The following is a 26,343-nucleotide window of genomic DNA, read 5'->3' on the forward strand; positions in this document are numbered from 1 at the left end:
TCCTTCTCCTCCTCCTCCGCCTCCTCCTCCTCCTCCTCCTCCTCCTCCTCCTTCTTCTTTTGAGACAGGGTTTCTCTGTGGCTTTGGAGCCTGTTCTGAAACTAGCTCTGTAGACCAGGCTGGTCTCAAACTCACAGAGATCTGCCTGCCTCTGCCTCCCAAGTGCTGAGATTAAAGGCGTGCGCCACCATCGCCCGGCTAAGAGGGCAACTTCTGAAAGCTGGAACCCCAGAGCTTCCTGTGCAACTTACAGAGTCCACCAGTTCCTGCTGTTTATATTCCCTTGGGCATGGAGGGACCTCGTGAAACTAGTCAGTTTCAGGGACTTCTTAAAATGTGGAAATTGTTTGCTTCCCGAATCTAAAGGAGCCTCTCTCTAGGGCAGAATATTTCAATTAAGAGGACATTATTATACAACACTTCCAGATCTGACTGACCCAAGATTGTAGAAGTTTCTGGAACACAATGATTTTGTCACCAGGAAGCAAGGAAGGAAAGATCTCCATCTGCCCTTGCCTACGAAGTCAGTCCCCTCAGAGTGACTCTTGGAGGAGGTGGTCAACGCCTTCCGTTCCTTTCCCTCTTTCCCCAAACTTTTCTCTCCAAGGTCCAAAGGACAAGTTGAAGTCACCCCGAGAGAAGACTTAGGAGCCTGGCTAGTGGCCTGAGGATCAGCAGAGCTTCCTGTGACAGCATCTAGGGTGGCCTTTTAAAAGCAGCTCTGGCCATGGTACTCTCTCAGCACGGCGCATGGCTTTCCCAGTGGAAATCATCCCCACGTGCTCCACCCCCTGCCTGCCTCCTGTCTCATCTTGTCCTCACTTAGTGATCACACAGTCTTCCAACCCCTACCATGTGTCTTGCCTATCTGAGAACCTTAGTTGACATCCTGAGCCCTATGGCTGGGACAGTTATTCCCAGAGTGGCAGCAGGTTGTGGCAAAACGCAACCTTTTTTAGTAGGGAATTTTCATGTCTACTAATATAGTTCTCTGTCTCTCTGTCTCTGTCTCTGTCTCTGTCTCTGTCTCTGTCTCTGTGTGTGTGTGTGTGTGAGAGAGAGGGGGGGGGGATGCCCGTGAGGGAAAAGTAGAGGCATTTCATTCTGCTGTGGGTAGTGCCTGTCACCAAGTAGGCAAGTACCATGCTGAAGGGGTGAAGGGCTGTGTGCAGCTCCTCAGAGGAGCCCAGCCGGGCACCTGCAGGGGCCAGAGCTGGAGTCCTGGATTCCTCCTCATTGTTCATCGCTGTCTTGGTTTCCTCACGCAGTCAGAAGGATCCTGTACTTGATCTCTGGCTGCATCTGGCCTTGACCCAGTCCTTTGCCTGTAAAGTGAGAGGTTGTGTACAGCTGGCAAAGTTGCCTGAGCTCCTTGTTCTTGCCCTGGGACAGGGTCCCAGAAAAATTCCCAAGCATCTCCTATACCCCAGGAAATAAGATTGTCCCCGTTCTTTCTGATTATCCGTGTTTGGGATCTTTAGTTCCAGGTAATACTTGGGGACTATGACCTCCAAGTAAAGATGCAAGTCCACTGGTGTGTCTTAAGAGTCCCGACTTTAGGGCTAGACCATATTAAAACCCTCCAGTTTCTTAGAAGCATTAGACCTTGGACAAATCCCAAATCCCAACCTACATGAGTAGCCTAGCACAGGGCTATGGTCCACTGTGCACAATTATTTTTCATTGCTGTTGTGTCCTTTTTGACCAGAATGGAGCAGGTGCCAGGAAGTATCAGGGCTATGATCTCTTATTACTGGGAATATCTGAGAAATGGACAACCTATACCTTAGCCTGAGTGGGAACCACCATGCCTTTCTCGGAGAGAGCCCAAGGCTCCTTCTTCAGCTTGCATCTGCTTGTCTCATTGGAGAGGAGCTGGCGAGAAATTTGATTTGTTTCTTTGGGCTGGAAAAGCAGGCTCTCCTCCCTTGTCCCTGGATGGCAACCAGATTTCTGAAGGAGGACTTTTTGCCAGCCACATTTGCCAACAAGCTGTCTCAGAAACCTCTGGAAAGAGTGCCAGGAAATTGGAGGCCACTCTGACAAGTGACAAAGCCCAGCTGAGGAGCAGACACCATGGAAGCTCTGCTTTAATCACAGTGGTCACCACTAGACTGGTTTCCATGGCAACCACTCTTTCCTAATACCAGGAACTGATTCACCTGCAAAAGAAAAATTCATGGAGTGGGGGGAGGGGCGTTCTCCAGCACTAAGGTAACACCCAACCACTCCATCTTCTAACTTTATCCCTGGCAGATAGAGGTCTGCTGTGAGGGAGATGGATACGTGCTCCAAATTATATCTCCCAAATGCTGGCATCCAGCTGGTTCTACAAAGTAAGTACTCTTGGGTGGATAAGTACCCATGCCCAGCAGCAACCAAACAGATGGGACCCAGTTTCCTCCGAGCCTCGGGCTTACTCAGGGGAGCACCCACAGCCTTCAGAAAGACGGTCAGTATCCAATGTGGAGCAGAGAGAGCAGACATCCACCTTTGTAGGCTGCCTTTTGTCTCTACATGTGAAACATGTGAAACAAAGCTGTTACCAGTCCATGTTTGCTACTTTTACGCCAACTTGACACAGCTAAAGTCATCGGAGAGGAGAAAACTTCAACTGAGAAAATGCCACCATAAGATCAGTCTGTAGGCAGGCAAGCCTATAGAGCATTTTCCAAATTGGTGTTTGATGAGGAGGGCCGAGGCTATTGTACATAGTGCCACCCATGACTGGTGGTCCTGGGTTCTATACAAAAGCAGGATGAGCAGGCCATGAGGACCAAGCCAGTAAGCAGCATCCCTCCATGGCCTCTGCATCAGTTCCTGCCTCCAGGTTCCTGCCCTGTTTGAATGTATACATTGGCTTCCCTCAGTGAACTATGACTTCAGATATGTAAGCCAAATATAAACCTTTTTCTCGCTAAGTTGCTTTTGATCACGGCTGTTATTACATAGTAATAACCCTAACTAAGACACAATCTAAACCAGAGAATTATAAAAGGTTAAAGTTGGAAGAGCTCTTGGGGTCATTTAATCTAAATTCATTTTATAGATATGGGCACCAAGGCCCAGAGGCAATTGCCTAGTTTGGAGAAATAATGGTGGCCAGACACAGTGTCCCACAGGGGGCAGGGTCTCTGCTCTGACGCAGCTCCAGATAGAGGTGAACGGTTCCTGTCGGAGCATGTCTTGCTGTTGAGGGCATTTCAAGGAAAGCCCTCAACACAGTAACCGAGTATCTCCGTCATTTCTCTCTCACATAGAGCCATACCAAACGCTAGTTTGGGCCTTAGCAGGCTGTCTCCACAGTTACCCGTGAATTATGGTATATAATATTTGGCTCTGTGGAATAAAGCCCACTTAGGCCATTTTATTACATAAATACAAATGCCTCCTAGTTGCCATATGATGTAATAATGGGTGTAGAAAGAATACAGTAAGGAAGGAGTCACATGAAAAACATCGCATGATCCTGGTTAAGAACATTCCATTTTGAGCGAGTTATGATGGCATTCCCTGGTGTGGGAGAATTGTCTGTAATCTGTCAATCATGTTTTAAATAAATGCTAATTGGCCAGGAGGAAAGTATAGGCGGGAAAACCAGATAGGAAGTAGAAATGATGTAATGAGAACAGGAGAATTCTGGGAAGAAGGAAGTTGATTCCTCCCACTCCTGCCCAGACCACCAAAGCAGCAGGATGTGATCTGCCCCACTGAACAAAGGTACTGAGCCACATGGCTAACATAGATCAGAAAAATGGGTTAATCAAGACGTGAAAGTTAGCCAGTGAGAGGCTAGAGCTAATGGGCCAATCAGCTTATAACTTACAGAGACCTATGTGTGATTTTCTTTGGGGATAAACAGTTGTGGGGAACCAGGCAGGACAGAAAACTCCAACAAGCAGGCCTGGCCCTCCATGTTACAATTCCCCTTTAACCCCAGCACACAGGCAGCAGAAGCAGGCAAATGTCTGTGGGTTCAAGGCCAGTCTAATCTACACAGTGAGAGAAACCCTGTCTCAAAAATAAATTAAACCCTCCAAAAAATCAAATAATTAAAATTTAGGGTTGATCCTTTGCTCAATCTTAAGACATACTCCAGAGGCCAACACAGAGGTGGTCATCTGGAAGACTTAGGGTGGCAGGGTTCCACGGGCCCTTTGCCCTCTCTCCTCCATTGATGGGGGTACTGGGTAAAGTCATGAAGAGTCACAAAAGCCCACATGATATTTCTTCTCAGGAATGTAGTCAAAACTTCAAAATGCACAAACACACATACATGCACACACACACACATGCCCTTTCACACACAAACACATGAACACACTCTCACACGAGCACACACATGCACTCTCACATGCTCACACTCTCACACGGGCACACACATGCACTCTCACATGCTCACACTCTCACACGGGCACACACATGCACTCTCACATGCTCACACTCTCACACGGACACACACATTCACTCTCATACGAGCACATGCACACACATTACTCTCACACGCACGCATATGAGCATACACGCACACACGTTCTCTCCCCACACACACACACTTCATCCTAGCAGTTTCACTCACTTCTAGATAAATCTCCAAGGAACAACCCATGTACACGGAAAGCACACATAGGAATGTTCACAGTGGCAGGTCCTATAAAATAACTACAGAGAAGGAGAGAAGAGGCAGACAGCAGGGTGGGGGGAGGAGATCTAAAATGTTCATCAATAAAATGGGATGTGATAAATCCATATAGAAGAATATGAATTATATATAGCTGTGGAGGAGAAATTGGTTAGAGCCACATATCTGCATGAAACCAGACAGACACTCTCTAGTGCCCCGGGTTCATATGCTCATGCAGCGATAACAAATCAGAATGCCAGGCCCTGGTCTCCTCGGCATAGGACACCAGAGGGGAAGTCAGCTGCGGTCCTCAAGGTTTACTGAAGTTGGCAGTGCTTCATGGGCACTTGATGCACAATTTTTTTTCTGACTCTTATTAAGGAAAAGAGACAAAGAAAGGCACTGGGCTGCCAACCCCATTGGATATGATTTATTTACCACTGTAAGACTCTGTATTCCAAAGTGTGACCAGACATGTGACCACGATGTCTCATGCGTCTCTTTGTGCTTTGATTTGGAACTGCATAATGAACACGCGGATGTGACAACAAGAAACACCAAAGGCAGAAACATGCCACAGGACTAACGTTCTCCTCCAGAGATCCCCACCTCAGTTCATTTCAGAGACTGTCACCTCCCCCAGGGCCCCGTTCTGAGAGCAGCTCACCCGAACTGCTCTCACGGCTGCCCGTTATCCGCTGTTTAAATTAAAGTGATGTACTGTCCACTCCCTGCCCAGGAGTCATCTCTGAGCAGAGCAGTGGACAAACACTCAACAGACAGACCTTGGGAGGAGACTCACAGAGGACTGAGGGCAACTCCTAGCTGACCATCAGCAGCCCAGCCTGAAAATGGCCTCTCACACGATTTTCTCCTCAGCTTTGGTCTCTTGCTAAAAAGTGGTCCCTGGCAAACACTTAGGTTCCTTCCCACTGATCCCAACTGTTCACGCAGATTCAGCTGGTTCAGAGGCGGCTTCCCAGGCATGGCTAGAAACAAGTTAAGCTGATGTAAAGGTGACTGAAGGTTTTTGATTCACTGGTCTGACATCGGAGTAATTTACAGAGGAGGTTTTGGAGAGGAGCTACCAAGTGCCATCAGTTGAGCAGTGACAACGGACCTTTCTCTGCCTAGATGCCTAGGGGCTTCTCAAGCTGGGCTATCAGGCATCCATGATATCGGTGCTGTGCTACAGGTGGCCACACCGAGGCGCTGTAGAGCAAGGAAGTAACTGAAAACCCGAATTCTGGCTCACGGGTGTCTTTGCCTGCAGCCGCTTACATTTAATTCCCAGTGAGGGCATCTGTTGGAAATATCAATGAAGGAAGATATTTCCAATCCTGGCTTCTTGTTATTTCCTAGCTAAAGGGACATGTTCCCCCAAACTGGAGGGGGGTACATTTTAAGAGGCTGCATTTCCTCTCTAAATTGTTATCCAGCTCCTCATCCACATAGCTTAATGGAATAGGCCAAGCTTGGGGCTGCTTCCTCCTGAAGTATGGGCATACTGAGAGGGACAGCTCTGCCCCACAGAGTCAGCTGCAGGGGGATGACACTGGTACACGTGACAGCTAGCCCTCGGGATGTGGCAGCCACCCCGGAAGATGCCACCAGAGCTTGCCAGGGAAAGGGTTCCCTGGGTATGATAAAAACAAACAAACAGAACGCACCATGATTTCTTAAATAAAACAGTCAAAACACACAATTCAGTTAAAGAGTGGGGTACGAACAACAAAAGTAGAAAAGGGGAGAGTGAGAGTCTTCTCTTCTTCACGCTGGGCTGGTGGGGAGCTCCCGAAGGACAAGGCTGGGAAGGCAGTCTAGTAAGCCCCTCCTGCTCGACTCCAGAGCCCCCCCATGCTTGTTCAGGACAGATGCCCTGTGTATTCAACACAGAGTCTCAGTGCGGTGTGACCCCAGTGGCCCAAGGCCCTTGGCCAGCCAGTGCATCTGAGACAGTTTAGTACAGTTCCTCTTGGCATGGTGGCCTCTGACCAGAAAATCATTTTCATTGCTGCGTCATAACTAAATTTGCTACTGTTGTGAAACATGATGTAAAGATTTTTGGAGAAAGAGGTTTGCCAAAGGGGTCAGGAGCCACAGGTTGAGAGCTGCTGCTTTAGACTAAAGTGAGCAAGGACTGCTCACGGAGTGTACCTGACACGCACCTTTGTCCATAACACAGATGGGCAAGGCAGGGCTTCCGAATGACCCTCACATGCCAGTCACACTCACTGCCCTGGTGCCGCCGCTCACTTTTCAGTAGTGGACATGTAGAAGAGGATTGAGGTCCTGGCTTCAGCCAGCACGTCTGTATCATGTGGACGGAGGCAGGAGGGGAGCACTGACCGCTGAGCCTGGAGGATGACGGTGACCAAGAAGGACCAGGTTGGTGGCGGGCAGCCGACTACAGGTGCAGTTGATGCCACATGGCGATCTGCCGGCGTGGGTTCTTTAACATCTCCTCCCAGTGGCTGCGCTCAGAGCCCGAGGCGTGCAGGCCTAGGCTGCAGTGACCCAGCTCACAGCTCGGGCCCCCCTCTCCTTGGCCCAGCACCTCCAGCTCCACACTGGACGCCCGCAGCAGGTCATCCGGTAGCTCGAACATGATCATTTCATTCCACACGGGGTTGATCTTGTGCTTGGCCTTTTTTGTCTGTTTCTTCTTCAGCTTCTGAGCCTGGTGCTTCAAAGTCACCTTGACAGAGACATCTGGGGAAGAGTAGAGAGGAAATAAGATGAGGGGGAGGTGAGCTGCGGGGTTCTGATGGCACCCAGAACACTGCTCTTTTCTGAGGTTCCCTACACCTCCCCTGGACCATGTATCCACCCAACAGGTATTAAGTATCTACTAGATGGTGTAGACTTAGGAAGAGAGACAACTTTGCCACGTCTGTAATTTGCACCAGAATGTGAGAGACCTACCATCAGGTTGAGTATCTTTATCTGTAAAGTATGGGACTATAAACCTTACTGATTTGGGGCATTTTTCAGACTTGGGAAATACTTGAATATATATTGCAAGGTATCTTGGAGATGGGACTCAAGTGTAAGCATAAAATTCATTTAATGATTCTTTTTTTCCTTGACCCTAAGGCCTTTACACATACTAAGCAAGCATTCTACCTCTGAGCAAAATCCCCAGCTTTCTTTTTCTTTTTGATCTAGAGAAGGGTTGCACTATGCCACTCCAGCTGGTCTTGAACTTCCTCTGCAGCCCACAAAAGCCTGAAACTTGAGATCTTCCTGCCTTCACAGGAGCTGGGATTCCAGGCCTTCACGTGCAGCTTATACACACAGCTTGAAGATTCTTTTATACAACATAAAATCAAATGGGTTTTTTGTTTGTTTTGTTTTTATTAGAATTCACCACTAGTGGTCAGGAGAGTTCAGATGTTGACATTTACTGGATTTTGATTTTCAGATTAGAGATCCGTAGCCTGTCACAAAACATGAGCTCGGTGGGTGGCTCAGACCTAGGCATGTCAGAGGGCCTCTGGGGAACCACTTTGGCCACAAGTCCTTTTAAATGACTTGACAAACCAGCCAGGGACAAAGACTTAGGTGTCCTCCAGTTTGTTTTCAAATCAGACCAGAAAAATCATGTTCTCCCCACCCTTATCTTCTTCAGTCTCCAGTCAAGCCTCTGTGTCCCTAAGACGGTGGCTGCCCGAATTTTGGTCACTGGTCTTTTCTCTAAGTTTTACTTGAGGACCTGGGTTTCCTGTGGAGAGGGAAAAAGCGGGTTCCCTGCCCCCAGGTCCCAGAAAATTCACACATCAGCAGGCAGGCTAACACAGCTTAGGACAATTCCTTCTCATTAGTCAAGGTTGCCCAAGCTAATGTGAGAATAATTGTTACTTTGTATTTATTGCTATCGTTAGCACCCCTGTGTGGTTAGTTTGTTATTTCTACAGAAATATTTCAGACACAAAGTGCTCTTCTGTAATGGTCCTGATAGGAGCTATTAAAAAAAAAGAAAGAAAAAAAAGGAAAGCCAGAATTGACTGGAAGGGATGAAGGGAGGCGTCCACCTCTGACCTGTGACTCAGGGCTACAACACCAACCCTCTGGATTTCATTTGCCTGGGACCTGTCAGGAATAGATGGGCAAATCTGTATTGTACCTCTTTATACATAACCATGATTTCTGTGTTATTTATAACTTGCTTTGTGTGTAGGCATGGCCCGGCCCATCCCTGCTGCTAGCAGAGCCTGCTCAGTCCCCACAATTAGGGCCATGTGCCCAGGTATCAGAAGGCAACCCCAAACCTATGGGCTTTTATGAAGAGGCTTATGTGGGCATCTGTGCTCTAGGCTCCTTAAGCCCCACACTGCCTTCATAGCCACAAATCAACTGCTGCCACCCTTGCTCAGCGTGGCCAAGGCTTAGAGCAGAGAAGAGACTGGAGCATGTGGGAACTCTAGCAAGTATCCGAGAGAACGTAAAGGCACGAGGGTGACCCCACAGCTGGACTCTTAGCAGCTCCTTGTTCACCCGTCTCCATTTTATGCTGGATTCTACCACCTTCTGCACACATCCCAGAGCTGGGACCCCTCACCTGTCTCCTTGCAGCCAAACTTACCCTTGCCCAAAAGATCCTTGGATTGGTTGGAGTGGAGGTTCTTGGCTTTAATGAGCACCACCAGGAGGCGGTTGGCAGCTGGGAGGTAGCTGATGGACAGAAGGACCTCCCCGGTCCCTGAGGATGGCTCCTGAAAACAGGAGGTAAGGAATTGCACGTCAGCCTGGCTTCTGACCCATCAACTGAAGCTGAGACTAGAGTCACACTGCCCTCATACCCCACAGATATTCCAGGATCCATTCCATTAGCCTAAGGTTAGTTTATCTACCACGGCACAAGGTAAGTGGGTCCCGAAGACGGGTGCTGGGTGTCATCAGGAGTCTTGGTATACCGTAAGTTCTCTCTCTCTCTCTCTCTCTCTCTCTCTCTCTCTCTCTCTCTCTCTGAGACAGGATTTCACTATGCAGCCCCAACTGGGGCAGAACTCACTATGTACACTAAGTGGCCTCAGATTCACAGAGATTTACCTGCCTCTCCCTCCAGAGTGCCAAGATTAGGCATGAGCCACCATGATCTGCACATGTTACCTCTTTAACTCCAACTTATAAACAGAAAACAGCCTCCCCTCAGGCTACATTGAGGGCAGGAAGCAAGAGGTTCCTCTCCTTCTGCACCCTTTGCCTAGACTCTGGGGTACTTTGTCAGAATGCTAGGGTCCTAGGAAACCTGGGTTCAGAGTAACAGCGTGGACCCATCAGGCTCCTGGAGGAGTAGAATTATCCCCCAGCCTTGATTTCACTCATTTTTGAGCATGTGTTCTGTGTGTCTCCTTGTGGGCATGTGCACATGTGAGTGCTGGTCATCAGATCCCTTGAAGCTGGGGTCACAAGCAGCTCTGAGTCACTCGACATGAGGGCTGGAACTTGGATCCTTGCTAGGCGTAGTAGGAGCTCTCAACTGCCGAGCCATTTCCCCAGTCCCAAGCTGTCCATTTCTTTGCTGGAAAAGGCAACTCCGGCTTTGCGGGCCAACATCACCAGTGAAGTGTTTACAGGATACCAACATCAGCACAAGGCAGAGGGGCAGCAGGGACGGCTGGGCAAGGGCCAAATAGCAGCGGTGTAGTTGGAGGAGGCGCGGGTCCTAGTCTCGGCAGCTCCCCGGCACTCTGTCTCTGTCCACCCATATGCTGGCTTCCAATGTCGCCCATCAGCCTCCCGCAGGAGTGAGAAATGTTGCCAAGTCTTTTGAAGGAGCCCTCCCTGCCCTGTGGCCCAGCCTTAGCAGTCAGATTTTGTCCTTTCTTGCTGCACAGTGAGGGGATTCAGGGAGCCCCTTTTCTGCCCAGCATTGAGGTCACTAGGGGTGGTCACAGAACCCTTAACCTCCTTCAGTCACACTGGCATGGGACCCAGCTGTGGTTGGGAAACCTGCTGTGGGTTCTGGGCATACCCTCTGCCTCAGAGCAGGCCTGCCATCCAGGACAGGTGTCTCCACCATGACCGCAATGATTCGTTCTTCTCGGGGACTCTTTTGAAATTGCCCTTTGCTCTTGAAGACAGAACCAATTCACCATTCTGATTGACTTCGGTTTGTTCCTCTGACCCTCCCTTTTGAGTTGTTTCTAATTCTAAGAAATGGGGAACCTGCAGGCCATTACTTCGTGTTTGGAACTGAACCCCACAAAGCAGTAGTGACGGTCCTGCAGAGAAGCAAGATAACGTCACCCACACCTTCGTCCCCATGACTGCCGGTCCTGCATCACCTGGGAGCTACTGTCAGGACAGGAAGGCAGACAGCATCCTAGGAGGTTGCTAGACTTGCCACCCCCTTGATGCAGTTCAGGGAAACAAGCGTCCTGCTCTGTTCTCTTCACGGTTTTGCTGATTGGACTCCTTGAGGAAGCTGGTGGTCAAGCCTGGTCTGCTGAGGTGCCCAGAGGCAGCCCGTGGGCTTGAGGTTCCAGTAGAAGTTTAATTAGATCTAGGGTGCTAGTCACATGACAAACTGATCTGGGAGTCTGGGACTCTTAGGCTGACATGAATGCGGGTCTATTAAACAAAGAACACTGTGCCCATGCAAGCGTGTGCCCTGTCCCTCTAGACTAAAGGTTCATTGCACAGCCCTGACATCAGGCACACACTGGACACAAAATAAATATTTGCCAGAAAAATTTCAGACATCTCTCTTATTCTTGGCAGTGACCTTGAGAAGGGCACTGAAGTTCTCGTTCTCAGCAGGAAAGGCAAGGGGGCTGGTTACCACTTGGGTCAACAGCTATGACATAGCAAATCTGAGACTCCTATGAAGTCTGCTCTAAGGGATTCCAAGCCCCAGGTCACTGATCTGGCTTCCTAGGTGCCAGTCTCTCCTAGCTCTCTCATTTTACAGCGGAGGCACTGAGGTCTGGGGACAGGTGCCAAGCACAGAACCAGGGGCAGAGCGCCACAGCTGACCTGGGCTGTGTTACAGACGACCACACCTGAGCCTTCTGCTCCTCACAGAGCCAGCCTGCATCTTTGCAAGGCCTCTCATATGTGTATGAGTGAAAACCAGGACCAGTCGTGTGGATGTCGGCGTACAAGGGACCTGCAGTGACACCTAGCCGGGTCCAGATGCTCAAAGCACCACAAACAAAAAGCAGCCACTTTCTTCTCCATCTTCTTCCTCCTCTCCCCCACCTCCTTTTCTGGTCCATGCTCAATGAATCACTCCCAGCTGCCCTCAGAGTGGGGTGCTCTGTTGTCCCTCATGACGCACATGCCTGTTTTGGCTGAATGTCTTCCGGCTGGAACTGGGGCACTGTTGCCACCTCTGTTAACGCATGCAAGCCCAGAAAAGAACAAAAAAAAATCAGAGGTGCAGTAACTAGATTTCTTTACTGGTTTCAAATCAGCCTTCATTCTATCTGGATGGGGCTTCCTGACCCAGCCTGCAGCTTGATGCCTTCCCCGACGCTGCCCAGAGGGAAAGAGATTGCCTGGCTGTCTGTGGAGTGGTGACAGCTGCAGCAAGAGTGGTGACATTAAGATGGATGCGCCTGAGGATGGTGTGGCATCCTGCCTGGGACACAGTAGGGGTTAAGTGAGGTGCTTTTAGAATGAGTGATTACTGTCTTCCGGGGAATGGACAGAAGCAGTCAAGACATGCAGGACTTCTGTCTTGGTGAGGTTCGTTTCAGCCCTTCTGGGGTCATGCCAAAACACCCATGCCTAGTAGAGGAACCTCCTAAGCTCCAGAAAAGACGAGCTTATCAGTTTAATAGACCTACATGTCTTCTTTCCCATCAGAGGTGACCTATATGCGACCCCAATTACATATTAATTAGAAAGTAGGCTTTAAGACAACAGGTATCAAAGGGAGGCTGTAAATTCTTATCAATTTTCCAAGCTGGGGCAAAAAAAAATAACAGAAAAACAGGGCCCAGAAGAAATGATGACCCAAAGAGAAGCATGTAAGGAGTGGAGTGCCCTCTGCTTCCTACGGTCCAGACTTACAGAGGTGGCCCCTGCCTGTCACCTGCTCTGGCAGGTGATGGAAGTTGAGAGAGTCAGAAGAGCATGCCGTTGAGGCTGAGCTATGTGCCCTGTCTTGTCAGCTGATGCTGTGTGGACTCCTGGCCATGTCACCCTGCGATCCCCTTGGGTACAGACAGGGTGCTCACAGCATTGCCCTCACCTGCCCGGACTGCAAAGTGACTGCTGGGAGGACGCTAACACCCTGAGCTGAGCCACCGAGAAGGGTACACAGAAATGGTGTCTTTATGAGCAGCTTGACAACTTGTTTTATCCAGAAAGGGTGATGGGCAAGACTTGCAACTTTGTGGGCCTTGCAAGCTAGTCAAGGCTGGCCCAGCCTGTGCTCCACAGCTACATGCAGACTCATGGCCCAAGGATTGTTGTGAATGCTGTCCAACACAAAACCTTAAACTCACTTAAAACACTCTAAGATTATTTTGTGATTTTTTTTATAAGACTTGATTTCATGATTCTTGATTGTGGCCATTGTAAGTGACAACATCATGTCTCAATGTCAAAAGGTTAGGCACATCTTACTGCTGGAGATCAACTAAAATGACAGGTCATTATCAGAAGTTCCCCGGAGGGTCCTCAGTGGCAGGATCTTGGATGGACACTGAGTCCTTATACACCATCCCTGCTGTGCCTTGACCCCATGCCGTCACGGCCTATGGGGATCATGGCTTGTTCCCCAAGGAGCCCAGTGCTTCAGCAGCCTGCACAGCAGATGCCATCCCAGAATAGTATCTGTGCTAACCACTGACTGCGCTCTGGTCTTCACAGAACTAAGGTAGCTCATTTAGAGTCAGTGCCAATTCGTGCCCACCAGGCCTTGCAGAGCTCTCCATCAGAGTATGCCTAGGCTCGTCTTAGCCATCTGTACCACCTGTCTCAGACGGGCTGCCAGCGGCTAACTGCTTCTGTTTACATTAGGTCTGTGCTGACAGCAGAGGGCTCTGGGTTTCCTTCCGCCACTGCAGGACAACACTTGAGAGGAGCACAAGAACCATGACTGCAGACATGGTAACTGTTGCCACCCTCATCATGGTGCTGCTCCTGGCGGCAGGGGTGTCTTCGGACAGTTCTGGGCCACAAATCTGCTCCAGCCTCTGATCAAGAGCCCAAGCTGCCTTTTGCCTGAGACAAGAATGTCTCTGGGCCTTGTTTCATCATCTCAGCGTTCTTCTCCCACCCTCTACCAGCCAGCTCTTACTCTCTGGTCGGAAAACCCTACCTTTGCTGTGGTCTTCAGCTCACCCCACTGTGCGGCTCCCAGGGGCACAGATGTTCCATCCAGGCCCAGGCGGAGTTCCCCAACCACACTATGGCGGGAGAAGCGGTCACAGGTCCGTAAGGTGAGCCTCAGGGTGGCTGTGGGGAGCTCATCCTCACCCAGGGGCAGGGCTAGGCCCTCCTCCCAGGTGGTGTGCAGCTGCCGTTTCTTCAGGGCCGTCTGTGCCTCCACAGAGCCAGTCTTGACAGCCACGCTTCCTTGGATGTAACAGTCACAACCTCCTTCATGGTCACTGGTGACAGCTGCAGGCAAAGACAAAACAAGACAGACCTGGGACTTCCTGAGGATTGCAGGGAGTAGATCCCCAGACAGGGCTGCAGAACACAGATAACCTTGGGTGTCGGCAGGACCCTGGGGTGACCACTACATTCCATCACTGTGCAAATGTCTTGTAGGAAAAGTTTTTAAACTAGAACATCACGGGTGATGAATTTTCACTGGATAATCGGGACAAGAGGCACTTTCTAGATCCCCTCTGACCTCAAGATTCAGAGATGTCCCCATTGGTGCCAAGGCCCTGAAGAGCTTTTGTTAGGATAGCTACCAATGCTGTGGCTCATTTGTTTCTGTGTTTTAAACATTTCCCACACAGCCACTTGTGATCCGAATCACCGGCCGCTGCCTTTATTCTCCACCTTGATGTTTTCAATGCGTCCCACTGTGGATTGTGTCTGTCAGCTTTCTGACACCATGACAAACACCCAGAAGAATCACCTTATAAAGAATCCAATTATAAGGTGAGAAGATTTACTTGGACTCGTGGTTTCAGAAACTCTAGCCCCTGATATCAGCAGCTACATTGCTTTGTGAGACAGGATGCCATGGAGGAATCACGTGACTGAGCAGAAGAGTTATGTCATGGCCAGGAAACAAATGAGGAGAGAGAAAGAGGCCAAAGGGCTGGGGAGCTAGTGTTAGCCACATGTCTCTTTGGGGACAGTTAGGAATTCAACTGCAGCACTTGTGTGAATCCCTTAGCATGCGTCTGGCTAGACTAATTGGCTTTGGTCTTTAACCTTTCCAGGAAAGGGGTCTGGGTCTCCCACACTGTGTGCCCACTCTACCACGCGGACCCCTCATAGGAGAGTCTAGAACTCAGTTTTCTAATCTGTAAAATGGTACTTTCCTGAGGCCCAAATGGGCTAAAGTACATGGAAGTGTTTAAACATCTTAAACAACTATAAAGAGGGAAAATTCTCACTCAAGAAAGGAAACCAGAGGCTGAGGGAAAGCTCAGAGGTAGAACACCGATTCAGTACGTTTGAAGCCCCGATTCTATTTCCAGGATCAAGTTCAACACAAGACTGATAGGTAGTCTGTGACAGTTAGCTTTGTCAACTAGGCAACAAACCTCCAGGAGGGAGCTTTAGATCCAGAAGACCCACCCTAATTGTGGGAGGCACCCCACCGAGGTCCTAGGCTGAATAAAAAGGGAGCCCCAGAGTTCATCTCTCTCTGCTTCATGTCTGCAGACATGATGTGTCTAGCTGCCTCAAGATCCAGCTGCCATAACTTCTCCACCATGGGATACTACGAACAGGTATCCTGGAACTTGTGAGTCGAATGGCTCCTTCCTCCTTCCATTGCCGTTGTCAGGGTGTTTCACCACAGCAAGCAGATGAGTAACTGAGGCAAATTTGGATCTTAAAATGTGCTGCAGAGGCCATGACTGGTGGCGCTCTGTGGAGGTGGGAGCTGGTGGAAGGAAACGGCCTCGGGCATATTATTGAAGAGGATACTGGACGCTGCCCACCCCTTGCTTCCTTGTGGCTGTGAGGTGAGCTGCTTTGCTCAGTCTCTGCCATGGCATTCTGTCTACTGTGATGCTCGGCTCACACCTAAAGGCAACAATGTTGACCACGGGCTGAATGTAACCTCTGGAACTGCTAGTCTAAAGAGACCTCGTCTCCTTCTAAGTGCCCGCCCCTTGGGATTTTCTCACAGTGATAGAAAGTTGGCTAACACGGAAACAAGAGAAATGAGGAACAGACACACAGCACAGCTGACCCCATCACGAGCCCTCGTTTCTTTGTACAGTTTTAGCTTTGTTGTATAGCGGCCCCCAGGACAAATGACTCGATTCTTGGGAAAGTTCTCAGAAATGTTTCTGACTTATGAAAAACTGTCTCTGCCTAGCACAAACCCCTGTTGAGTGTCAAAGGCATCGCTGGCAGTGGCTGCTAGCTGTTCATCAATCACTTGCTTCCCAATGCTCTTAGGCAGCCTGCCTGGCCACAGTTCCTAGGATCCCCTGCAACAAAGTGTGGCCAAGTGATGAGCTGCAGAGCCTCCCATCCCGCCGACAGGGCACACGAATCCCTGCTTGCTCTGGCTGCAGAGCCTCCCATCCCGCTGACAGGGCACACGAACCCTGCTCTCTCTGGCTGCAGAGCCTCCCATCCCATGGACAGGGCGCACATGAATCCCTGCTCTCTCTGGCTGCAGACCCTCCCATCCCATGGACAGGGCACACACAGATCCCAGACAAACACACAAAGCGGCACCTTCCAGGCTAGTCACAAATAGCTCGGCCTTCTTCTGGTCATAGTCCAGGCGAAAGTGGAGTTTGGGAGCCTGGTTCCAGCTAGCAGCCTTCTCTGGGTTCCAGGTCTCCATGACACAGACATCTTCCACCACACCTGGAAGATAGACAGAGCAGCCATGGTAATCATGTTGGGGTTCTGCTTCCCTGGTGGTATCATGTCATCTCTGCCATCTAAGCCCAAAACTGTCCAAAAAAATAGGAGCCTATGGACAATGCATCTCAAGGGATTGTTGGGGTCCAGTGGTCAATATGTTGGCACCGTATTTACACTGCCACATAGTAGCTGAATGTCCTTTAGGGGATGCTCTGTGCTTGGTCTGTGGTGAGCTTTCCACAAGGAAGCAGTCAGAGCCTAATTGGTGCTTCTGGTGGAGGATGGAACTGTGGGCAGATCTCACAGGAATGGACAGGTGGAGATAACAGCAAAGAATAACCCCAGAGTAGACACCAGTGGCAAGGATGGAGACTTTGACTTTAACTCATGTGCACTCAACATTTGCTGCGTGCACGGAGGACCTTACCTTTAATGGAGAAAGTCCTAAAACCACCAATAAAACTGTCAGTATTGCTGGCTCCACCCCTTTTGTGAGCTGGAGTCTAATGTGTGGAAGAATCTAAAAGAAGAATTAAGAAGCCACAGTGGCTGCTGTAGACAACACGGTAAGTAACCAGAACCAAACCGCTGATCCTTAGAATGAATCAGGGGGCAGGATTCTAGAGGATTATTAACGTCCCCCAAGGGCTCATTATTAAATTTATGCTGCACACCATCCTCCAGGGACCAGACTGATCAAGACACACATGTATGCAGGATGTTCTTGGCTTCCAAAGCCATCCTGAGGCCATTGCTGCAGACTGGATGAGAAGACTCTTAGTGCCCAGGCAGCCTCAGCTCAAGAACCCAGACCCAAACCCCACTCATCTGGCATCTCTGTTCAGGGCAGCACACACAAGCTCACTCTGCAGTCATCTTTGCTGAGCGACCAAGGGACAGTGCCATGTGAGCGGCAAGGATGGACTCCTCCTCTAGACGTGGGGTGCTGAGTACTGTGGTGTGGTGAGGGGAGCAGTGGGGCTGAGGGAGTCCAGCACAGTGCATCATGGGGATGTTGGCTGAAGTGGTCAAGGCTGCTAGCTGTCTGTGGATCGGGACCAGGCTGCTGCTCTATGGAATGGGAAGGTAAAGGAAGAAAAGAGTCCATGTATGATGTGTGCTGAATTCTTTGCAGCTGGGCACAGCTTCCTTTGGTGGAGGGTTCCATCCTGGTTTCACCCAAGCATCGAGCAGTCAGGGGCTCCCGAGAGAGGCTCTGACTGTGGGAACCACCCCCAAGAATACTCACCCCCGTCAGAGTCTCGCCTGACTTTCCCTCTCAAGACTTCAAACCTGAATCTACTTAAAATGTGGGTGGGAGAGCCTGGATACTGGCCCATTTGCAGGGCAGATTGAGGTGGTTCCTGAAAAGTCAGGCTAATGTGAACTGCTGGCCCCTGTGGCAGGCCATCTCCCACTGGCCAAGAGGAATCCACCTAAATCCAGGTCACCATCAAAGCTGCTGCTCCCTGCATTGCCACATGCAGCAAACCCGGACCACAGGACTGGCCACTTTCTTAGTCTTCGGACTGTCTCTCTTAGAATGTTCTGGATTCCTGTGGGTTAAGGCCCGTGTCTCTCAGCTCCCCTGCTATTCCTCTGGCTGGCACCATGCCGGCCACCTATGGGTGCTGCCCTCTGAAGGCTGATGCCCATAGGAGAACAGGGACAATAATGATAGCCATGTGTTTTGATGCTTTGTATTAAGCCCTGCTAAAAGCATTTACTTTAGCCATTATTTATACATATTTGACAGTGGGATAACACGATCCCACTTTATTGATGAGGATGATATCCCAAAGAGACAGCAAGTCCAAGGGCACATAGCAAGCATGTAAAACAGCAGAGGATTAAACATAACTCAGAAGCTTGTGTCTAACCTTGATTTTTTTTTATCCCTTATGTAATCACCCAGTAAGATCAGGAGACTCCTCAGTTCTCACAGGAAGCTGGATGTCAAACAGTGGGGTCCACCTGCTGTACCACACCAGGGCTTTGGACAACCTTGGCAGGTCATACACCGTGTCAGAAGACACTAGCAAGCCCCTCCCTACCCCCTGTGTTGCCTCCAGGGCCAGGGATCCCTACCATTCTGAGGAAGGATGAACAGCTCCTCTGTGACCTGCCTCTTGAGGCGACTGTCACTCTGGGCCTGGGGGCTGGCAGGTGCAGCAGACTCCTCTGTGGTCCCCAGAGTGTAGTCTGCATAGTTGATGACTTCTGGGGCTGTCACAGCTGGCCGGGGACCATAGATATCCGGGAACTTCAGAAGAGGTCGGGGCTGGACAGGCTCTGTGGACTTTTGAACGTTGAACTGCAAATGTGGACACAGCTGGTTAGTTGATGTAAGCAGAAGGGCATGGTGGGAACCATCTCCACCCCAAGGAGAAGTGGGGTCATGACTGCTTGTAGGAGGCCGGATGGGAGGTCTGTTCCCATTCTACCTCAGAGAGCACAGCCTGGCAAAGGGCAATGTCACTTCCAACCACGTTGGGAGGTGTCACATTCTGCCCTCCCTGGGTACCATCATGCTTCTCCATGCACCCTCCTTTGTGCCCTCCCCTCTCTCCTCCATCTCTCCATCCCCTTCCTCTGGCTGAGGTGTGCCAGTGGTTGATTCTCACCTACAAAATCCAGACACTCTGTGGTGACCTGCAAGAGCTCGTCCTGCCTGACCCACTGCTCTCTCACTCAGCGCAGATCTGCCCACTCTCCTTCTGAGGCCCCAAAGGCCACCTCTGATGCACCCATCCCCCATCTAAACTCTACCCACCTCTCCTCACCACATCTGTTCTTAGCTCCCAGCACCGGCCTCCCTGTTACGTTTTAGCTGTTGGTGGCCCAGTGATGGCCTTAGGGTGTCAGACCCATGAGTGCAGCACTAGGTCTTGACTTGCTCCTGATTCTAACTTCAGAGCTGGGCCCCTTCGGGCAGGTCACTTTGCCTCTCTGTGCTGCTGCTTCAGGTGTAAAGAGGTAGGTGACTCTGTCCCTGGGAGAGATAGCCCAAACAACAGAAGTAAAGCGTGAGCCATCTGACTGAGGAGGAGACGTCACTGCCCGCCCTCAACTGCAGGTCAAAGGCAGGGCAGCACGTGAGCTCCAGGCAATTAGAGAGCCTGGAAGCTTGACCTTGACCTTGTGTAGAAGTGGGGAAACTGGGGCTTAGAGGCCCTCACAGCCACATGAAGTCACTAGAGCAGTGGTTCTCAACTGTCCAAGTGCTGCAACCCTTTTAATACAGTTCCTCATGTTGTGGGGAAACCCCCACACCATAATGTTACTTTTGTTTCTACTTCGTAACTTTAATTTTGTTACTGTTATGAATTGTAAGGTAAGTATCTGTGTCTTCTGATGCCTCCTAAAGGGGCTGCGACCCACAGGTTGAGAACCATCGCACTAGAGCCTTAGACCAAATTTGATACCGATTGCCTGTTGGTATCCACTGTCATTCGGCCGCTGCTAGTGATCAAATGGCAATTGCAGCACCCTGGTCCAGCCTCAGGTGCTCTACCTGGTTCCTCAGCCCCACAAAACTCCCAGAGACCACCCAGCTATCCTGGACATAGAGCCAGCCTCTCTGCCACATATGGGGACCAGAAGTGAGGCTATTTGGGTGGCCTGGGGAACATGCTCCTGTTTGATTTGATTTCATTCCAGCTCAATTGTTTTATAGGACTGGGTTTAGTTCCTGGGTTTGATTCATGGCTGAATGAGCTGCGGTTTTGGTGGGGGACTCATCACTGGCTCCAGGATTATTGAGGTCTTCCATGGGCCCTTCTCAGAGTCAGGGTCCGCTTTCTAGCCTACCCTAGAGCAAAAAGACAAGCGTCCATCCTGACTCCCCTCCAGCCACGCATATTGCCTGCTTGTCTAGGGTCATCCTCAGCCCTTGGGGTGGGATTGCTTTCTCTGATACTCCTACCCACTGCAATACCTCGGTGACTTTTCCTAGTTTGGGGTTGGGGGTCACCTGTCCTAGGGAAGCTAGCCCAGATGCTATGGAAGGCATGTTCTCCACCAGACAGGATGCATCCCCACTAGGCAGAAAGCACACGGTCCTGTCTTGTGACTGCAAGATGAGTCAGAGTTAGGACAAAGCCAACAGCATGCACTGAGGGCGGAGGGACAAAGAGTCTCTGATGTTAATATAACTTGGTCACCAAGTCCACTCACCCTCTGGCCACCTCAGCAAACTCACAAGTGATGCTCTTCCTACTCTTGGAGCTGGTTTGAGTTGTAAATCTCTGCCTTGCAACCCAGAGCATGACAAACTGTAGACACGCCCCTCAGAGGTCATCAGCCCAGGGTCCACTCGGCCATGGGCAGGACTCTGTCCCTCGGGAATCTCTCTGTACCCAGTCTACAGTTCCTACACTTATCCTGAGGGCAAACTGACCTTTTGCAAGAATGATTAGTGGCCCAAGCTTGGGAGAAGAGCTTCTGTCAGTAACTCAAGTTTTCAAACATAAAAGCACCAGTCAACCACCTCATTCTGCATTTCAGGACCCTGTTTCAGGGCCATTGAGATGGCTCACTGGGCAAAGTCATTTGCTGCCAAGCCTGAAACCTGAGTTCAAGTCTCAGAACCCACATAATGGAAGGAAAGAGTTATCTCCCATGGGCTGTCCTCTGATCTCCACACCTGCACGGTGGCATTTGTGCCCCCCCCCACATACACAAATAAATAAATAAATAAATGTAAAAAATCATCTTTCTGTTGCTTGTCAAATAGCTGAAACCTCAGTGCCCAAGTTATATTATAGAAAAGCATCTGAGAGCAAACTGAGGGAGCCTAGGAAAGAGGTCTGTGAAGGGAAGAAAAATGTCTGGGAGGAAGTAAATGTTGAGGAAAAGGCCCTGTAGAAACACCTGCACCCAGGTGGAAGTGGAAAGACCCTGCAGGCATACCTGCTCCCAGGTGGAGGTGGAAAAGGCCCTGCAGGCACACCTGCTCCCAGGTGGAAATGGAAAAAGTCCTGCAGGCACACCTGCTCCCAGGTGAAGGTGGAAAGTGACAGGGACTTGAGACAGTGGGTGCCAGTAAGTCAGGAAAGGTGTTCAGAGAGGCTTCCATTGAGCTTATAGGTATGGATGTCTGTCCATGTGGAGCTAGGCAGAAGAGACACAGATTCAGGACAGATCCCACAGAGGAGCCCCTTGGGAGTCTCAAACCTCACCTGAGCTCCAGGTTGTTAGCCTCGGACTCACTGCACCATAGTAAGCTCTGCAGGTACCAAGTTCAGGCTGGGGGTGTGAGGCTGTACCCCCAGTTTCTGGGAGCATGCCCAGTCTCATCCAGCTGGACTCCTGCCACTCAAAAGCAACCAGGGTAGGCAATGAGCTGAAACTCCATGGGGAAAGTCAGTGTCAAAAGCCCAAACTACTCCATCTGAAAGCAGGGAAAGGATTTCTATGGCCATTCTCCAAAGAGGAAACGCAATGACCACCGAAACCAGGTAGTTTCTGTCAACTTAACACGAACTGGATCATTTCCCTCAGGTGAGGGAACCTCAACTGAGAAATTGCCTTCATAAGACTGGCCTGGAGGCAAGTCTGTCAGGAATTTATCTAGATTAATGATGGATGTGGGAATGGCCAAACCACTGTGGGTGGTGCCCTCCCGGGGCAGGTGATTCTGAGCTATATAAGAAAGCAAGTTGAGCAAGCCCATGGGGAGCCAGCCAGTAGTCAACACTCCTCCATAGCCTCTGCTTAAGTTCCTGCCTCCAGGTTCCTGCCTGAAGAACAAGGAGGAGGAGGAAGAGAGAGAGAAAGAGAGAAGGGAGGGAGAAGGAGAGGGAGGGAGGAAGGGAAAGAAAGAAAACAGCAGTATATGCATTGAAATATTACTCAGCCTTAAAAGAGAAGGAATTCGGAGGTAGGATTTCCTGCACAAGCCTAGAGAACACCACTATAGCTGAAAGACACTAGCTACTAGACAAATCTGAAAGGCTTTGGGTAGTCAGAACACCATGCAGAGGATGTGGAAGGGTGGTACTGCCGAAAGGGGACAGAGGTCCAACTTTACAGAAACCAAATGGTACAGAGATGTGGGGTGGTGTCCACCATTCTAAGACCATCTCACACCATAGGCTTACATATGCACACCACACATGGAAGATTTCCTGTCATGTGTATTTAGCACAATCAAGCAAAGTGAGCCTGGTGTGGTAGTCAGGCACGATGGTACCCTATGCACTTGTAATCACAACAGTTAGGAGACAGAGACAGGAGGATTGCCTTGAGTTTGAGGCCAGCCTGGTCTACAAAATGAGTTCTAGGCCAGCCAGGGCTATGTAGTGAAACTCTGTTTCAAAAAAACCAATACAGCCAGGCGGTGGTGGCACAAGCTTTTAATCCTAGCAATCAGGAGGTAGAGGCAGGAGGATCTCTGTGAGTTTGAGGCCAGAACAGCCAAGGCCATACCGAGAAAGCCTTTCTAAAACAACAACAACAACAACAAAAAACCAAGTCTATGGGCTGGAGGGCTGAAGAGATGACTCAGATGGCAAAATCACTGGCTGCTCTTCCAGAGGTCCTGAGTTTAATTCCTAGCAACCACATGGTGGCTCACAACCATTTATAATGAGATCTGGTGCCCTCTTCTGGCCTGTAGGTGTACATGCAGACAGAACACTGTGTACATAATAAATAAATAATCTTTTTAAAAAGATACTTAAAAAAACTAAACCAAAAATAAAACAAAAAAAGCAACCCCCCAAAAACCCCAAACAACTCAATACATATACACATTCACATACACACAAACACATACATACACATACACACATTCATATATACATGTACATACAAACACACATAACTTATATATACACACACATATACACATATATAACATACACATCCATACATTGAAGCTGGCATAGTTGGTCAAACCTGTAACTTTAGCACTCAGGAGGTGAAGGCAGGAGGATCACAAGTTGGAGATCAGCCCCGCTATATAATAAGGTTCTTCTACAAATAACATCTATAAAAAATTTTTTTTGAAAAAATTTGGAACGGTGGTAGCTCTTGGAGGTATCCCGAGTCCTAGGCAGGAAGCCGAACATTAATTTCTGTTTCTCTTCCTCTGTTTTCCCTACCGTGTCTTTGGAGCTTTGGGGTTGAAGATGACCCCTGCAGCCCCAGCTGTCACTCTGGATGCTGAGTGGAGCCTGCTCTGCTGTGTGCCTGCCTGGCCTCCCTCACTCTCTGCCTCAGCCCTGCCTTCCTGGCTCTGGTTTCCTAAGGAAGTATGGTCTGGAAGCCTCAGGCTCTATCTACATTAGCTGTTGCAGGCTGACAGATGGCTTGGGGGCAGGGCAGGAGGACCTGGACCTTCATCTAATGAGCAAATATTGATGGAGCCTCACCTCAGGCCAGGCCTCACCTGAGCCTGAGGGTTCCAGGATTGAAGAGACAGCAGCCCTCCCAGGTGAGGTTGCGTGGGAAAAGCGGAAGTCAATTAGGGAGCTAGTGGTCTGTGACAGATGAAGCTCTCAGCAGCCCTGCTGATTATTAATTTGGGGTTTGTGCTGGGACATCTTTTTTAAAGTAACATTTCAAGGGATTTGAGAGATAGCTCAGTCGGTAAGGACTTAGTACGCAAGCATGGGAACCTGAGTTCAGATTCCCAATACCTACAGAAATAGCAGGGTATCTGTGACCTTGGCATTCAGTGGGTGGAGATACAGATTCCCTGGGCTAATTGGCCAGACAGTTTGGTCGAATCTGTGAGCTCCAGACTCAGTGAGACCCTGACTCAAAAAGTATGAAGGAAGACACCCAGGGTTGACCTCTGGCCTCTACATTCACACGTACACAAGTATACATATACACACATGTACACATGCACACCTGCACACAAGTGTGCATGTACCTAATCACCATCTCCCCAAGGGAAGGCTGCCTCCCACAGACTAAGTCAGCATGACCTCGCTCTGATTTGATCGTGGAAGACTAAGGAGATGCTTTGTAACAAATAGACCCCGCTCCCCCGTCCTGTTGCCCCAGTTTGGCGGCTAAGCATCCAGTTGGAGAAGGGTCTTAGTTTCTCTTCTTTAAACTCAGGTTTCCGTTTCCAGCCTTTTCCACCCCATGGTTCTGCCTGCCTGGGCCCCGCATTGCCCCACGCAACCTCCTGAGCCCTCTAAACCTCCGCAAAGGACGCTCTGTGAGATCAATGCCCTTCTATTTCCTTGTTCAAAATTATTGTCAAGGAAAGAGCAGTGGGGACTCATTTCAACCTAGATCAACACTTAGAGTTTTCCTTTGCTGCCCTCAACTGCCCCCTGCACAGCCTGCAGTCAGAGGACAGGCATATTGGAGGAGTTAACTGGTAGATATCACTCACACCGGGGGATGTGCTATTCACATTCTCAGGTCTCAGGCTCAGGTGGGAATGGTACTTGCACCTTATGTGGGCTAAAACCGCCTTTTGAGGGAGGGAGGCCCTAGAGACACAGGTAGGGGCGAGTCCACAGGGTCCCAGTGAAAAGAGGCGTGTATTTCAAACTGCTGAGCAGAGCTTCACTTTGAAGAAACAGCTGGTCTTCTGGTCCTGGCGCCAAGCAGTGTTTCCATGGCGACCCTGCAGCAGGCACCACCTCCTCTCTGTGTATTCCAAGCCTGTGTCCCAAATCCCCTTTTTTCGGTACTCACCTCTTCCTACTCCATTTTCTCTTGGAGGTTATTTTTAAACCCCAAAAGGATAGTTGGGGGGGGGGCTGGGAATGTGGCTCAGTTGGTGGAGTGTTTGTCTAACATGCTTGAAGCCCTGGGTTCAATCAACACTACACAAACCAGTCATGACACATGCCTGCAATCCTAATACTTGGGAGGTGGAGGTCAGAGGATCAGGTGTTCATCTTTGCTATATAGTATGTCTGAGGACAGTCTAGGCCAGTGTTTCTCAACCTGTGGGTCATGGTCAATTTGGGACCACATATCAGATATCCTGTATATTAGATATTTACATTATGATTCATAAGAGTAGTAAAAATTAGTTATAAAATAGCAATGAAATAATTTTATGGTTGGGTGTCACATTAGGATGGTTGAGAACCACTGGTCTGGACTTACTGAGACCTTACCTAGATAGAAAGACAGACACACAGATAGACAGATAGTCCCCTAGCCAGTACCTAACACAGCAGACTAGGAGCAGGTAGGGGTGAGCAGGTAGCCCTCTGTCTGTCAGTGGAAGCGTGTGACACAGCTAGAAGGGCAAACCCTGTCTGTGTGCTCAGCCACCCATCTGGGCATTTGCTCAGCATTGCACCTCTGGGGAACAAGGATCAATAGGAACAATCTTTAAGTCAGATCCTCACCGGGAGGACAATCTCAGTAGACACCAATCTAGATATTACTAGTACCCAAAGGCAGTTTTGGTTGGAAAAGAAAAGCATTAAGATCATGGCAGGGGGCTACCTAGTGAGGACATGTCCGTTAGAACGTTTCAAGAGAGCCTGCTTAAGCTCAAGTCTGAATAAACAGACAGACAGACAGACAGATCAGCGTGTGCACCACTCAGCTGTCAGACACAGCTCTAAACATTCTTCCAGAGGGATTTCTTTAGACCTCACTACCTTATAAGGAAAGTTCCAGCACTCTGCCTGCTTCTCAGAAGGGGAAATTCTGAAGTTGTGTGGTTGATGAGATACCAAACTAGGCTTCTGACCCAAGTCTGTGACTGTAGAGTCTAGACTAACCTGGCCACATGCTTCTCTGCTGGCAGTGAA

At 49.7% G+C, this 26,343-nt stretch overlaps 1 protein-coding gene across 1 annotated transcript in view; it reads right to left on the reverse strand.

Annotated features, from left to right (window-relative positions):
• Positions 1 to 5,039: 5,039 nt before the first annotated feature.
• Positions 5,040 to 26,343, reverse strand: part of Syt13 (synaptotagmin 13) — a 40,844-nt gene continuing 19,540 nt past the window's right edge. The window contains exons 2-6 of the mRNA XM_050147141.1: positions 18,689 to 18,914; positions 16,466 to 16,600; positions 13,902 to 14,203; positions 9,210 to 9,339; positions 5,040 to 7,336 (exon numbers count right to left, since the gene is read on the reverse strand). Coding sequence (XP_050003098.1) covers positions 7,032 to 7,336; positions 9,210 to 9,339; positions 13,902 to 14,203; positions 16,466 to 16,600; positions 18,689 to 18,914 — 1,098 coding nt within the window. The 3' untranslated portion in view covers positions 5,040 to 7,031. The remainder of the gene's footprint in view (positions 7,337 to 9,209; positions 9,340 to 13,901; positions 14,204 to 16,465; positions 16,601 to 18,688; positions 18,915 to 26,343) is intronic.

Source organism: Alexandromys fortis, unplaced genomic scaffold (genome assembly GCF_014885135.2).
Source record: "Alexandromys fortis isolate MF-2015 unplaced genomic scaffold, M_Fortis_MF-2015_v1.1 scaffold_12, whole genome shotgun sequence".
NCBI classification, from domain to species: domain Eukaryota; kingdom Metazoa; phylum Chordata; class Mammalia; order Rodentia; family Cricetidae; genus Alexandromys; species Alexandromys fortis.